The sequence below is a fragment of the Ambystoma mexicanum genome, chromosome 2p (genome assembly GCF_040938575.1).
Source record: "Ambystoma mexicanum isolate Mex_15411 chromosome 2p, UKY_AmexF1_1, whole genome shotgun sequence".
Lineage (NCBI taxonomy): Eukaryota > Metazoa > Chordata > Amphibia > Caudata > Ambystomatidae > Ambystoma > Ambystoma mexicanum.
Window position 1 is genome coordinate 42,989,589 of NC_090923.1, and position 12,722 is coordinate 43,002,310.

Consider the following 12,722-nt stretch of genomic DNA (forward strand, 5'->3'; position numbering starts at 1 on the left):
TCAATGCTAGAACCTTCCTGAATAGAAACATAGTTAAAGGGACTGCGCGCAACAGCAAGTGCGCCTTCCCCAGAAGGTCTTTCAGCCAGCTAATGCAAAAGCAACTTGGTGGGATCATTCCTTGCGTCAGCTGGCCTAATAAGTGTGATGTACTTACCTCCCCCCTTTTATTTATCCAATTTTTGATCTTCTAACCTTGATCACCAACCCATCCTGGTTAAAGGAGATATTGCCAACCACAAGCTCTCCCCAGTTGTATCTTGCTTACCACCAACTCACTAATGCGCATAGCCCCAAAGAAGGGGATAGCAAACGCTACCCAAAATAATGCCACATCTGTTCGATTGGAGCACACTTCCGGCAATACTTCTTGGAGCCTCTGTATTTTTTCACAATCTATTGGGTGGCGACCGTCTTGCCGTGGCCCCTATGTTCTGTCCTAACTAGAAAACATTTTTTAGGGTTCGGCTTCCCTGCTCAACTAGGTGTAACGTGCCAATGCATCCAGGTCACTTAATGTCCAACTTTTTTAGATCTCACTGTATTCTTTACCCAAGTCACAAACTCCCTAACTTGTCCCCCCAATGAGTGCATCTCACAGCCCTTTCTGAATGTACCATTGTTTTTCCAGGACTTGGACCTTACTCCTGCTGTGAGCAACCATGACACCTGCTTCTACCACTCTGTTCTGAAGGGACTCCCTGTCCTCTGCGCTTGGGGGTAAGCTTTCCGGAATCTGTCCCATGAGCAACAGCTGCATTATTAGAAATGCCCTGCACATGTTGGCTCTAAACTAAAGGTTCTGGTACAGGCCTATCGCAACGATTCCTCTCAGCAAACCCAATTAAACTGGACAGGAAGCGGTTATCGGTTTGTAAGTTAATTGCTTGGACTACTGCCTAGTTATCCGTCTAAAAATACACTCTTCTGTTCCACAACCTCCTTGGCCATATCGTGAGTGCTATCACAATGCTGAACATTTCTGAGGCCATGATGTTCCTGGCCCTCCCTGTCCTGAGCCATCCACTGGGACAGCGCCAGGCACACCACTCGCCCACCAAAATGACCCCAAAGCCTTCCCCATCGGATGCCTCCATGTAAGACTGAATCTGGTGACCCATGGGGTCCTCCATAACCTAACCATGCTCAAGTCCAGAAAGAAAGAGCTCCAGTGTGGAGGTCTTCCTTGAGAGCAGAGCTGAATCTGATGTAATGATGCTTCTGGGTGACCTCGGCTGTTGCCCTAGTCAAGCTCCTACCATAGACCCTACCAGCGGGGATGACTTTAGAGTTGTTGGACCTTGCCTAGTGTAGTTTTCTCAGTAAGGCTGACCTCATTCTCTGATATCAGTCCCTCCACCCTGTCCTTTGGCAATCTGCAGCTGCCTCTCAGGGTATCAATCTCATTTCCCAGGAATGTGAACACCTGATCTGGCCCCTGTGTTTTCTCCAGTGCCAAAGGTACTTTCAGCTGATCCATCAATTCCTGGAAAGATGCCAAGGCCCTGACACAATTTAGGGAGACTTTGTTTCCCACAAAGAGGAAATCGGTGAGGTTCTAAATAAACCAATACCCTCTCTGCTCCCTGTCACATGCAGCCCACTCCAAAAATGCGCTAAAGCTTAAAACAGGGCACAGGATACGATGCAGCCCATTGGCATGCGCCGGTCGAAATATAACTGTCCCTCCCATTGGAAGCCTCGTAAATGAAAGCTATGCGACTGGACCGGCAGGAGGCGGAAAGTTGACTCTATTGCTGACAGTGCCCCTTTGGCCATTTCAGAAACTAAGTCTACTGTCTGGTCAACTGTAGTGTAAGTAACTGAGCAGTGCTCCAGATCTAGCCAATCATTAAGCCGATCGCCCCGGGGGTAGGATAGGTGGTGAATCAAACTGTATGTGCCCTTCTCTTTCTTTGGTACCACACCCAGTGGGGAAATAATGAAATTCTCCAAAGAGGGTGTTGTGAAGGGGCCCGCTATCCTTCCCAGTTCCTTTTCCTTCACCGTTTTTTAAATTATCACACCAGGCAGCTCCTCGGCTGGAAATAAGTTCTTGGACATTGTTATTGCTACAGGCCCTTCATAGGGGACCTTAAACCCATTTCTGAATCCTATGTACAATAATGCCCTCTCGCGATCCCTTAGGTAGCTTTAGCTTTGGCTTCACACTCCATTATCACTGGGTCTTTCCCACTGTGCTGTTCTTTCAAAATGATCACTATATACTTTTACACTGTAATTATGCCCACTATACATAAGTAATTTGTATTGTAGTTGTACCTTTTTATGTTTATTTCTATCAATGAGCCACAATCAACAATTGTCTGTCTTTAAAATGTTAATACATTAATGTTTATGTTCCACTGAGCACAATCTAGTGGTCTGTATGATTTTTCATGGACACAATTACCCATTACATTGAATTATAGTTTGATTGCATGTTGATGCGACAAGGTTCTAAATGAATAGCCACATTGGTATCAACATTGGCAGCAGTACCTCTGTGTGTGTTTTTTACAGTACTTTAGCCCAATCTGTTCCCTGTCCAGCAGGGCTTCCATTTTTGTTTATTATTATCATTTTGTGAACACTTCTTTCTTTTCTTGTGAACATTATCCCACACTCTTTTGTAGCATAGCGGTAGGGATTGGCAATAGATTTTTTTAGTATAGGCCCTTTTTATTTGACTAGCCTCCACTAGGACGGTATTATTATTGTTATTATTTGATGCTCGTAGATTGCTCCCATCTTGGATTTAGGTTTAGATTAGGCATTTATCTCACCCATTTTACAGTTTAATAAATACCCTTGAATTGTGATCACTTGTGTCTGTGTCTTACTTTGATACCATGCCTTCGTTACACTATACGCTGTGGCTGTGGGATCGGGCATGCTGGCTTGTAATGGTGGTCTATACCATCTGGGACTGTAGTGGGACAACAATGGCTTATTAAGTGGAGGTTCCGTTGATCTCTGTGCTGGTGGGAGATTGAGATGCAGAGATTCTGCACTGCCGAGGGCTCCAACCCTACATGATAGCTTGGTTTTCTGCACAGGGGCCACCTGCTGGGAGTCCAGAAACTCACCCGGTGGATGCGGCATGAGAGAGGGCAGTGGGTAGGAGCCATTGACCATATGGTCAGTAGAGAGAGTGAGCGGATCATGGGTGGCAAAGATGGCTTTATCTAGAGAGACAGGCGCAGGGGTAGGATACAGTAAGAGCGGTAGTGGAGTTGTCATTTATTGCGCTAGGAGAGTGTGCGCAAGATGGCTCATCGGCCATGGCCAGACTGGGGGCAACGGCCCTAGTAGTTGGCCTTTGAAGGGGGCCAGCTTCGCCTGTCGTCTCCCAAGGCTTGTGTTAAAATGCTGTATCTAGCGGCGGCAAGGCTGAGGGGAGACAGCCCAGGTGTGGTGTGGCTGTCGTAGCAGCGGCGGCCATATTCAAATGGAGCTGGCACTCTGCACAAAGTAATGACAGCCCAGCAGGGTTTACCTGATGCACGGTATCAGTGGCAGAGCAGCATCTAGCAGGTGGGCACTGCAGCAGATGTTCTTTAGTGTTACTCAGTCCGCTATACACTTCAGTAGTATGCCAGGATTTAAAAAAAAACTATTTTATAAAGTTGAATCCTGCCTTCTTGCTTTTCAAATATGCTTTTAAAAACAAGAAATATATATTCGTTGCTTATGGAACACTAATCCTGGTTTTCTTTTTCCTTCAAACAGGGCAAAACAAGCATGAAACATGGAAAACAGTGAAATGTTTATAAAAACAGAATTGGGTCTCGGGAGAGATTTCTTGCTCATTACAGTCGCTCCCAACTTAGAGCCTCTTACCGTGGGGAAAATATATTACAGACTCTGAAGACAATTCACTAAAAAGGACTGCAATTATTAATGAGTTTGAAGAAACATCTGGTTTGTATGACCAATCACTACCAATCAATAAGGAGGTTGTCTGTCTCCAACCCATATAGCACTGTCCCACTAGAGGGTGTGTGTGAGGGGGTTGACCCAATGCATAATGTCTATATGCAGCATTCTGCGCTGTGGCTATAAGTAACTGCATATGGGAATATTCACACAGGAGGTACTAACTTCAAGAGAGTCTATATAAATGTACTGCATGGGACACAACCTCCTCTGTAAAGGGTAACACACGCCTTAATGAGAGGCTAGCAACCTTCAATACTAATGGCCCTCTAATGGTAGAGCACTGACTCTATACTGGAGAGAAGGTGAACAGACAGAGGAGAGGAAAATGGCTTCCACTCTAAAGTAGAGACTGGGCATCTTCATGCATTGAGATTTTTAGAACCAATTTATCAAATATTGTCAAAGGCACTGATCTGCCACATGAATGATGAAAAAGGTGCTCGACACCAGCTTTGGACTTAATGCTTCAGAATCAATAGGACACCTGCTGTGATGCTAGTCATCCGCTGTTGATGTTCCAGTGGCAGCTGCCATTGATTAACGCCTGGAACACAACAGTCACAAGACTAGACGCCGTATACTGGACATAGAAAGGTTACAAGCACAAACGTTATTCTATTTTCAGATTTGCCTGCTCTGACTGAGGATGGAGGTACATTTTTGTCATTCACGCGTATACAAATGTACCTGACCTGGTGAGCTCAACCGAGGGAATCAGATCATGATATACATATTTTGAATTTGACAAGGAGCTCCTTACAAAGAAATCACTATTTAAAAATAACATCCTCACAATGGAGGAACTTCTGGAATTTTCTGAATGTGAAGCTACTTTCAGTGAAACAGATCATATGTGGCAACAACAGAGATTTCACACCGAAGAGAAAGAACATACAGGTTCTGAATGTGACAAGACTTTTAAAGAAACAAGTAATCCATTGAAACATCGGAGAAATCATACTGGGGTGAAAGCATATGCATGCTCTGAATGTGATAAAGCTTTCAAACAAAGGGGAGCTCTAATTAAACATCAGAGAAATCATACTGGGGAGAAAGCATATGCATGCTCTGAATGTGATCAGGCTTTCAAGCAAAGGGGGGTTCTGATTGGACATCAGAGAATTCACACTGGGGAGAAACCGTATGCGTGTTCTGAATGTGAGAAGGCTTTCAAGCAAAAGAGTAAACTTGTCATACATCAGAGAAATCACACTGATGAAAAACCATATGCATGTTCTGAATGTGATAAGGCTTTCAAGGAAAGGAGATGTCTAATTATACATCATCGAAATCACACTGGAGAGAGACCGTATGCATGTTCTGAATGTGATAAGGCTTTCAAGGAAAAGAGATGTCTAATTATACATCATCTAAAGCACACTGGAGAGAGACCGTATGCATGTTCTGAATGTGATAAGGCTTTCAAGCAAAGGGGAGCTCTAATTATACATCAGAGGAATCACAGTGGGGTGGAACCATATGCATGTTCTGAATGTGATAAGGCTTTCAAGCAAAGGGGAGCTCTAATTATTCATCAGAGGAATCACACTGGGGTTGAACCATATGCATGTTCTGAATGCGACAAGTATTTCACAGTGAAGAGCAGTCTACTGCGACATCAGAGAAATCACACTGGTGAGAAACCATATGCATGTTCTGAATGTGATAAGGCTTTCAAGCGAAAGGGAGCGCTAAGTATACATCAGCGAAATCATACTGGGGTGAAACCATATACATGTCCTGAATGTGATAAGGCTTTCAAGGAAAAGAGATATCTAATTATACATCATCGAAATCACACTGGAGAGAGGCCATATGCATGTTCCGAATGTGATAAGGCTTTCAAGCGAAAGGAAACTCTAATTATACATCATCGAAATCACACTGGGGTGAAACCATATGCATGTCCTGAATGTGATAAGGCTTTCAAGTATAAGGGAGATCTAATTAAACATCAGAGAATTCATACTGGGGAGAAACCATATGCATGTCCTGAATGTGATAAAGCGTACAAGCAAAAGAGAGGTCTAATTATACATCAGAGAATTCATACTGGGGGGAAACCAGATGGATGTCCTTAATGTGATGAGGCTTTCAAGGTGAAGAGTACTATGGTTACATTAGAGAAATCACAATGTGGAGAAACTATATGCATGTTCCAAATGTGATCAGTCTTTCCAAGCAAGAGTGAACTATTGCCACACCAGAGAAATTACACTGGAGGAGAAAACGTATACACGTTCTGAATGTGATCAGGCTTCCATGCGAAAGGTTGAAATAGTGCTACACCAGAGAAATTACACTGAGGGAAACTATATTCATGTCCTTAATGTAATAAGGCTTTCAAGCAAAGTGATCAACTTGTGATACACTAGAGAAATCAGTCTGGGGAGATGTCATATGCGTGCTCTGAATGTGATGGGGCTATCAAGCAAAGGCGTGACCTAATAGAACATCACAAAAATCACACATAGGAGAGGCCCTTTAAAATGTCATACATGTGTGCCATGGGAAGCACCAGAGGTGCAAAACATAGGCACGTGTAGGCTTGGTTCTGTTTTAGTCGGTCACCAATCATGAATTGTTTGTAATAACTGATGAACTGTAGGATCATATTTTCTGCTTAATAAACAACATTATTGAACTTGTTTTATATGTAATATAGAGACCAGGACTTTACAACAGCACAAACCAAATAACACACACTTTGAACTTACATAGCATCCTTCTCTACTTGGCCATTTATGGACCAGATTCTGGGGGGATTTATTATTTCTCACTCGCTGCCAATGTAGTATATTTAAGGTCCCTGGTATTTCTAGTTCAGAGACTGCAACACTGTTGTCTGCCTGCTAACAAAGACCGCAACATAGACATCCCCTCTTGCTGGTTCTCCATTTTCTCCATGTGCCGCTGTTAGATAAGGAAAGTACTTCTTGTGATCTGTCATCCTCCCCCCTAACGCTGTCCTACCATTCCTGAGAAATATGGTAACCCACTATTTTCCACACCAGCGACATTAGTTCCCATTGTGCCTGGTTCATTGTCACCCCATGTCTCACATGCAGTAGAGTGGATGGAAGATCCTTCTCCTTGCAGGCTCCATTGCTCTGCAATTCAGTCAGACAATTGAACAATTGGTGAAAGCACATTGGCCCGGACAGCAAAATTAATGCATTCTAAAGCCCAAGTACATCTAACCTATGGGCAACGGTGTAAACGACAATATAAAATTCAAGATTTCATAAAAAGTCTGCTGATTAATGAAACCATGTTAGCAACATTCTTTTAAATTCCCTGTCAGGATTAATAACCATCAACTATGTAAAGTGCCTAGTGCTTTTAGCCAGGATAATGTTCCAACCAGGAATTCCTAAAACAACATTGGAATAATAACGTTCAAACAAAAAAACAGGATGCTGTTAGGAAGGAGGAGTCTATTAGTGAATACTATAGGCCTCATTACGAGGTCGGCCGTAACCTGCTGTTGCTACCGGCGAGTTGCTGCTGACCTCGTAACACTGTGCCACTGCGATATTACAAGTGGCAGCGGACGGGGATGTCGGGCGGCGGAAACACTAAGTCCATTTGTTTGATAGCGTTCATGTGACCTGCCGATCACATGGTTCATTCTCACAACAATTGAAAAGTTCCCTTCACCTGGAACCGCGGTTAGTTGACATCCAGTGCAGAACAGACGCAGTGACACTGTTATTTTACGCACCCCAGAGTCCATTACATAAAGTAAATACTCCAACCAACACCGAAAGAAATATGTGTACCGGCGGACAGTAGGCTTTAAGATCATAGAACTATCCTTAGTTTGTCTGTCATTCCGCATTGCATAAGGATCTAGCTTTACACAGGACGCAGACGCTAAGTACATACTTGCACAGCGGATGCTGTCCCGTCCTCGTTACGATGCAGATTACTCCCACCGATTGATTTACACTGAAGTATGAATGACCGACGCAGAAGTAAGTGTGAGGAGTACCCACAGTCACAATATATATCTCAGGACCTGCATGCCCATATAGAAAGTAATCTGTTTACGGCTTTCTAAACACGACGTGCATGCCAAGAGAGGACGGGTAACTGCATGCTCAGGCAAACAGGATCATGAAGCGTGTTGAAAAACTAGCAGAGCCCACAATAACTATCTAAGGCATGCATGCAAGCACACCCAGCCACCCACTCTGCTAGATAGTGAGTGATCACGGACGCTATAAATTCACCTCCAGTGCGAATACCTTGTAGCATCCATCACGACAATGTTGATGTTCATTACCAACTCGGTTACACTCCATCTCTCTGCAGATCCCAGACGAATTTTATCCTAAATTCTGGCAACAAAAAGACCGGTACTGAGCAAAGTCAATTGCTGAAATCCATGTAGCAGTGAATAATGGACCGTTTATTGTAAGTTGTTACATGTACCCCACTGTGTCGGGACTTTGCATTTCATTTCCCCACGACTAATCGAAGTAAAACTCAAATATATGAGTCCTGTTACAATACTCATGAATGGTCTTTCTCTATATAGCTCCTTACGGCATAACTGGAAAGGTGGAATGAGACCCCTTCAGACACATTGCCAAGAATAAAACACATATTACCGGTAAGGGTCACATAAGCACAAGAGAGCTATTAATCAGCCCTGTGCAATTCATGTCATTAGACTAACAATGATTTATAGCAGCGCAAGCACCAATTAATTTGTTGCTTCAAGCCTTTCTACAGACCTGCAGAAAAGAGTGACAGCACACTGTACAGAATCTTTCTTTTTCTCATACAGAACAAGAATTGTAGACACACAACTACCAATATTTGCACAGCTGAAGAATTTCCCTCGAATGAACTACAGTCATTGTGTATGGGAAAGAAACAGTTTGGGTCAAAACTGAGCACTAGAACATTGCTCATCTTAAACAGTACATTTTATATTTGCCATATTTTTCAGTTTGCGTTTATGTTTGTAGTAATTTGTGTTTTTCATGTTCCACTCTCCACTTGAGTATGATCAACTGTGTGGTTATTAGGTAGTCTTAATTTAGAATGGTAATTTCGATGTTGTTCGTGACTCTTGAGTTGAGTTAAGAAATTGTGTTTTTACTTGCACTTTGCATTTTAGCACCGTTTTTTAATGTAACAACCAATTGTTTATTTATAAAGAATCTTTTTGATTAATAAATTCATCACAAGATTAGAATTATAATTTTAGAGGTATTATTAAATCATTAGTCACTTGATCCTAGTGTTTTCCTCTTACGTGTTAGCTCTGTCGATTGGACCATTCTTCAAGCAACCAGACTATTAGTTTGTTTTGTACTTTCTTTAAGGTTCCAGGGAGGACCGGTTAGCTTTGTTTCACCCTGGTGTTACCCCTGCAGTCCTTTGATCCTTCTCTACTTGACCTGGCCATTTCTGGACCAGACTCTGGGGGGATTTATTATATCTCACTCACTGCCAATGGAGTATATTTAAGATCTCTGGTATTTCCGGTTCAGAGACTACAACACTATTGTCTGCCTGCTAACAAAGACCTCAACATAGACATCCCCTCTCGTTGGTTCTCCATTTTCTCCAGGTGCCACTGTTAGATAAGAAAGTACTTATTGCGATCTGTCATCTTTCCCCCTAATGCTGTCCTACCATTCCCAAGAAATATGGTAACCCATTTTTAAATTGCCTGTCAGGATTAATAACCATCAAATATATAAATTGTCTAGTGCTTTTAGCCAGGATAATGTTCCAAACAGGAAATCCTAATATTGGAATAATAATGTTCAAACATTATGAACCGGCGGGTTGGCGCTGATATCGTAACACCATGCCACTGGGAAGTGGCAGTGGACCGGGATGTCAGGTGGCTGAAACGGTCCATATTCCTGTGGAGTCCCATTGGACTCCTTGGGAATGGGCACACTGTTGCTAATTGTTAACAGTGCCGGTGCTTCAGTGAAGACAGTGTTGGTAGGGGCCAGAATTACCGGCAAGTCAGACCTGCCAGGGGATCCATGGCCCCTACCAGCATTGTCAGAGTATATCGGACTAGAAAGGGTGGCGGTATGTTGCTACCCACACCCTTTTTTCCGGACTGCCATACTCTTAATGAGGCTCCATATATTGTTGCATTCTGTTATCCTGCCCTTTTCCCAATTAATCAAGATCTAGATATATAATTTATCATGACAAAATTAAAAGCCACATTTTCAGTTTTTGTAAGCAGCTAAGATGTGCTACCAATGTTAGGTGCGATAAAAAAAGGTGCGATAAAAAAAGGGTCTTATCAATTGGAATGGCTGGTAGGAGGTTTGACAGTAGACTTCCTATATCTTACATGACCTTATAAATCAGTCCTGCATGGATGAGGGAGGGTTGCTAGCCCACTGCTGGTGTTTGACTACTCTCTCTTTTGATGCACAGTGATGAGTATATGACTTTCACTACCTCTATTTCTACCACAGCCCCTTTTGGGAGGTTTAGCACACTCCATGTGGGGTGGGGTAAAGGCTCTGTTTTGTACAGGTGATAAAAATGAAGCCATTTGGTGTCCCTGGGTAGGCTTGCACTGTTTAAACCACAATCCTATGTCCTAATATATTCTCCCTGGTTAGGTATTATTTTCTTTTTATTGTTTTGTTTCAAACCTTTAACAATTGATAATTAAAAAAGAAATACATTTTAAAGAAAAAATTAACAAGATCATCCATGCCCATGTCCTCTTATACAACAATTAAAAAGTCCTAAAAAGTTCTAAAATATTTCAACCTATTATAATTTACAGCTGAAAAAATGAAAATAGAAAGAGCCTCGTTATCAAACCAACATCACGCTTCATAACATTAACCTCCCTCTCCATGACCTGAAATCGGTGCTAGCCCTCCAGGGTTATTCCATTAAGGAATTTTATCATCACAAAAACTGCCGAGTGGCTTTCTCCCTTCAAGAGCTTTAGCCACCAATTATCGATCCCCCAATGTTGGTGTGGATGTAATTATATGACCCAAAAAGAGAGAACGCCGGTCTGTCCTGCCTTCACATGCAGTCAATAGATGCGTTAATGATTCCGGTTCTGCAGCATTCAAACAGAATCTACACGACCACAAACCCTCCCCCATCTGTTTCTGGCCCACTAAGAGTTTGCGCGTTGGATATAAATGTAAGCGCATTCTCCGAAAGCACCCTAAACTACTGGACGAGGGAACATCTTCAAATATTTCGACACCTCCTTTAAAGACTTGCATTCTCCCTAGTTAGTTACTGAAGAGGGGATAAGGAGGTTGCTACAGGTCTGGCGATACAAAGAATTCTTAAAGTCTTTATGGCATACTCTAGTGAAGAGGTGCAGGTGGACAGGAGAGACAAATAAACTCTCCTCACACTAAATTGGTATCAAAACTCAGACACCTGAGGAAAGTCACAGGGAGAACAAGCAGCTGAGACCCTTGCTGCTACGATACCAGAGATTGTTTCCAAAACTGTTCTGGAAAAGTGGGAGGGGCTTAGAGGGATTTTTAAAGACTCTAACTTCGGTAATCTAGGTGCTGGGTAAAAGACGGGCACAGATTGGTTCCTAGAGTCAGCTGAGTGCTGCAGTCAATGGAGGGGGCTTGTGGGGACAGAGCCACCAGTACCACAATATAAAAGGAGACAGGTGGAAAGGCAGGAGTTGCAGGGTTCTGGTCAGGGGTGGTCTGAAGGTGGATCGAAAGACCAGGTGGAGGATGGAAGGAGGAGCGGAATGCTGGAGAGTTGGTGGCAGAATATGAGGCGAGCACAGGTGAGGCATTCGTGGGGAGAGCGGTACCGGCTGTAGAGAAGGGGGCATTGTTTAAAAGGTGAATGAAAGATAATGAGAAAGAGAGAGGGAGAAATGTTGGGGAATTCCAGAGAAAGTAAGAGAGTGTGTATGTTTGGAGGAGTGAAGAGGGGGTTGAAGGTAGTGTTAAAAGATAGAAATAATGAGTGTGGTAAGGCATGCATGAAGAAGAGGGGTGTAGTGACAGGTAAGGAGTGGGATGATGTTAGTGGTGTGAGGTGAGTAGTAGTAGTGCAGACAGGAGAGTAGTAGTGTGGAGAGGGAAGTGTAGTAATAGTGCAGCGAGGGGAGAGTAGTAGACGGTTAACAACAAAAGATATAGCAGGAGTGCTGTTTCCCGATATCACAAGTGTCGATGCTGAAAAGTTGGGATCTTATTGCCAAACTTGTTGAAAGTCTGATATTGGCAGAACCATCATGCCTCAATGAGAAAGGTTATCTTTTGTCTGATGTTACGAACGAAAGAGAAGCAGAGGTGTGTGGGGAAGTGAGTAGTGGTAGACCGGTGTCTATTCCATGGAAACCTCTGGTTATTAATGTGAAATCAGATTCTCCATTGACTGGTGGGATGGGTGTGGGTTCATCTAATTCGTGTTCAGTAACATATGACTAGTTGCACATCATTAACTCACTACATGAGCAACATTTGTCCAAAAGGGGGGTCGTACTGAGATAAGCCGATAAGGTTTGTATCGTGGAATACGCAAGGTTTTGCCCATCTTCGGGTGAAATTGGACATATGTAGGTTGGCTGATTTGATTTAGCTTCAGGAGACCCTTGTGCTTGATACCCCGGTGTAGGACAGTTTTACCGTATTGCTTGAGCCGGCAAGAATGGTGCTCAGAGGTAGACCGTTTGGGGGGCTAATTTGTGCTTGGTGCTTAAACTCTGGTTCAAAGGTGGTAAAGTTGATGTTGGGGAGACCTGACAATTGGGGGTGAAAATTACATGGTGGGAC

General features: G+C 43.1%; 1 protein-coding gene across 1 annotated transcript in view; it reads left to right on the forward strand.

The window, feature by feature from the left end:
- The window catches only part of LOC138566174 (zinc finger protein 84-like), a 31,289-nt gene extending 22,151 nt beyond the window's left edge, over positions 1-9,138 (forward strand). Inside the window, exon 2 of the mRNA XM_069643210.1 lies at positions 3,733-9,138. Coding sequence (XP_069499311.1) covers positions 4,737-6,023 — 1,287 coding nt within the window. The 5' untranslated portion in view covers positions 3,733-4,736 and the 3' untranslated portion in view covers positions 6,024-9,138. The remainder of the gene's footprint in view (positions 1-3,732) is intronic.
- The last annotated feature ends 3,584 nt before the right edge of the window (positions 9,139-12,722 follow it).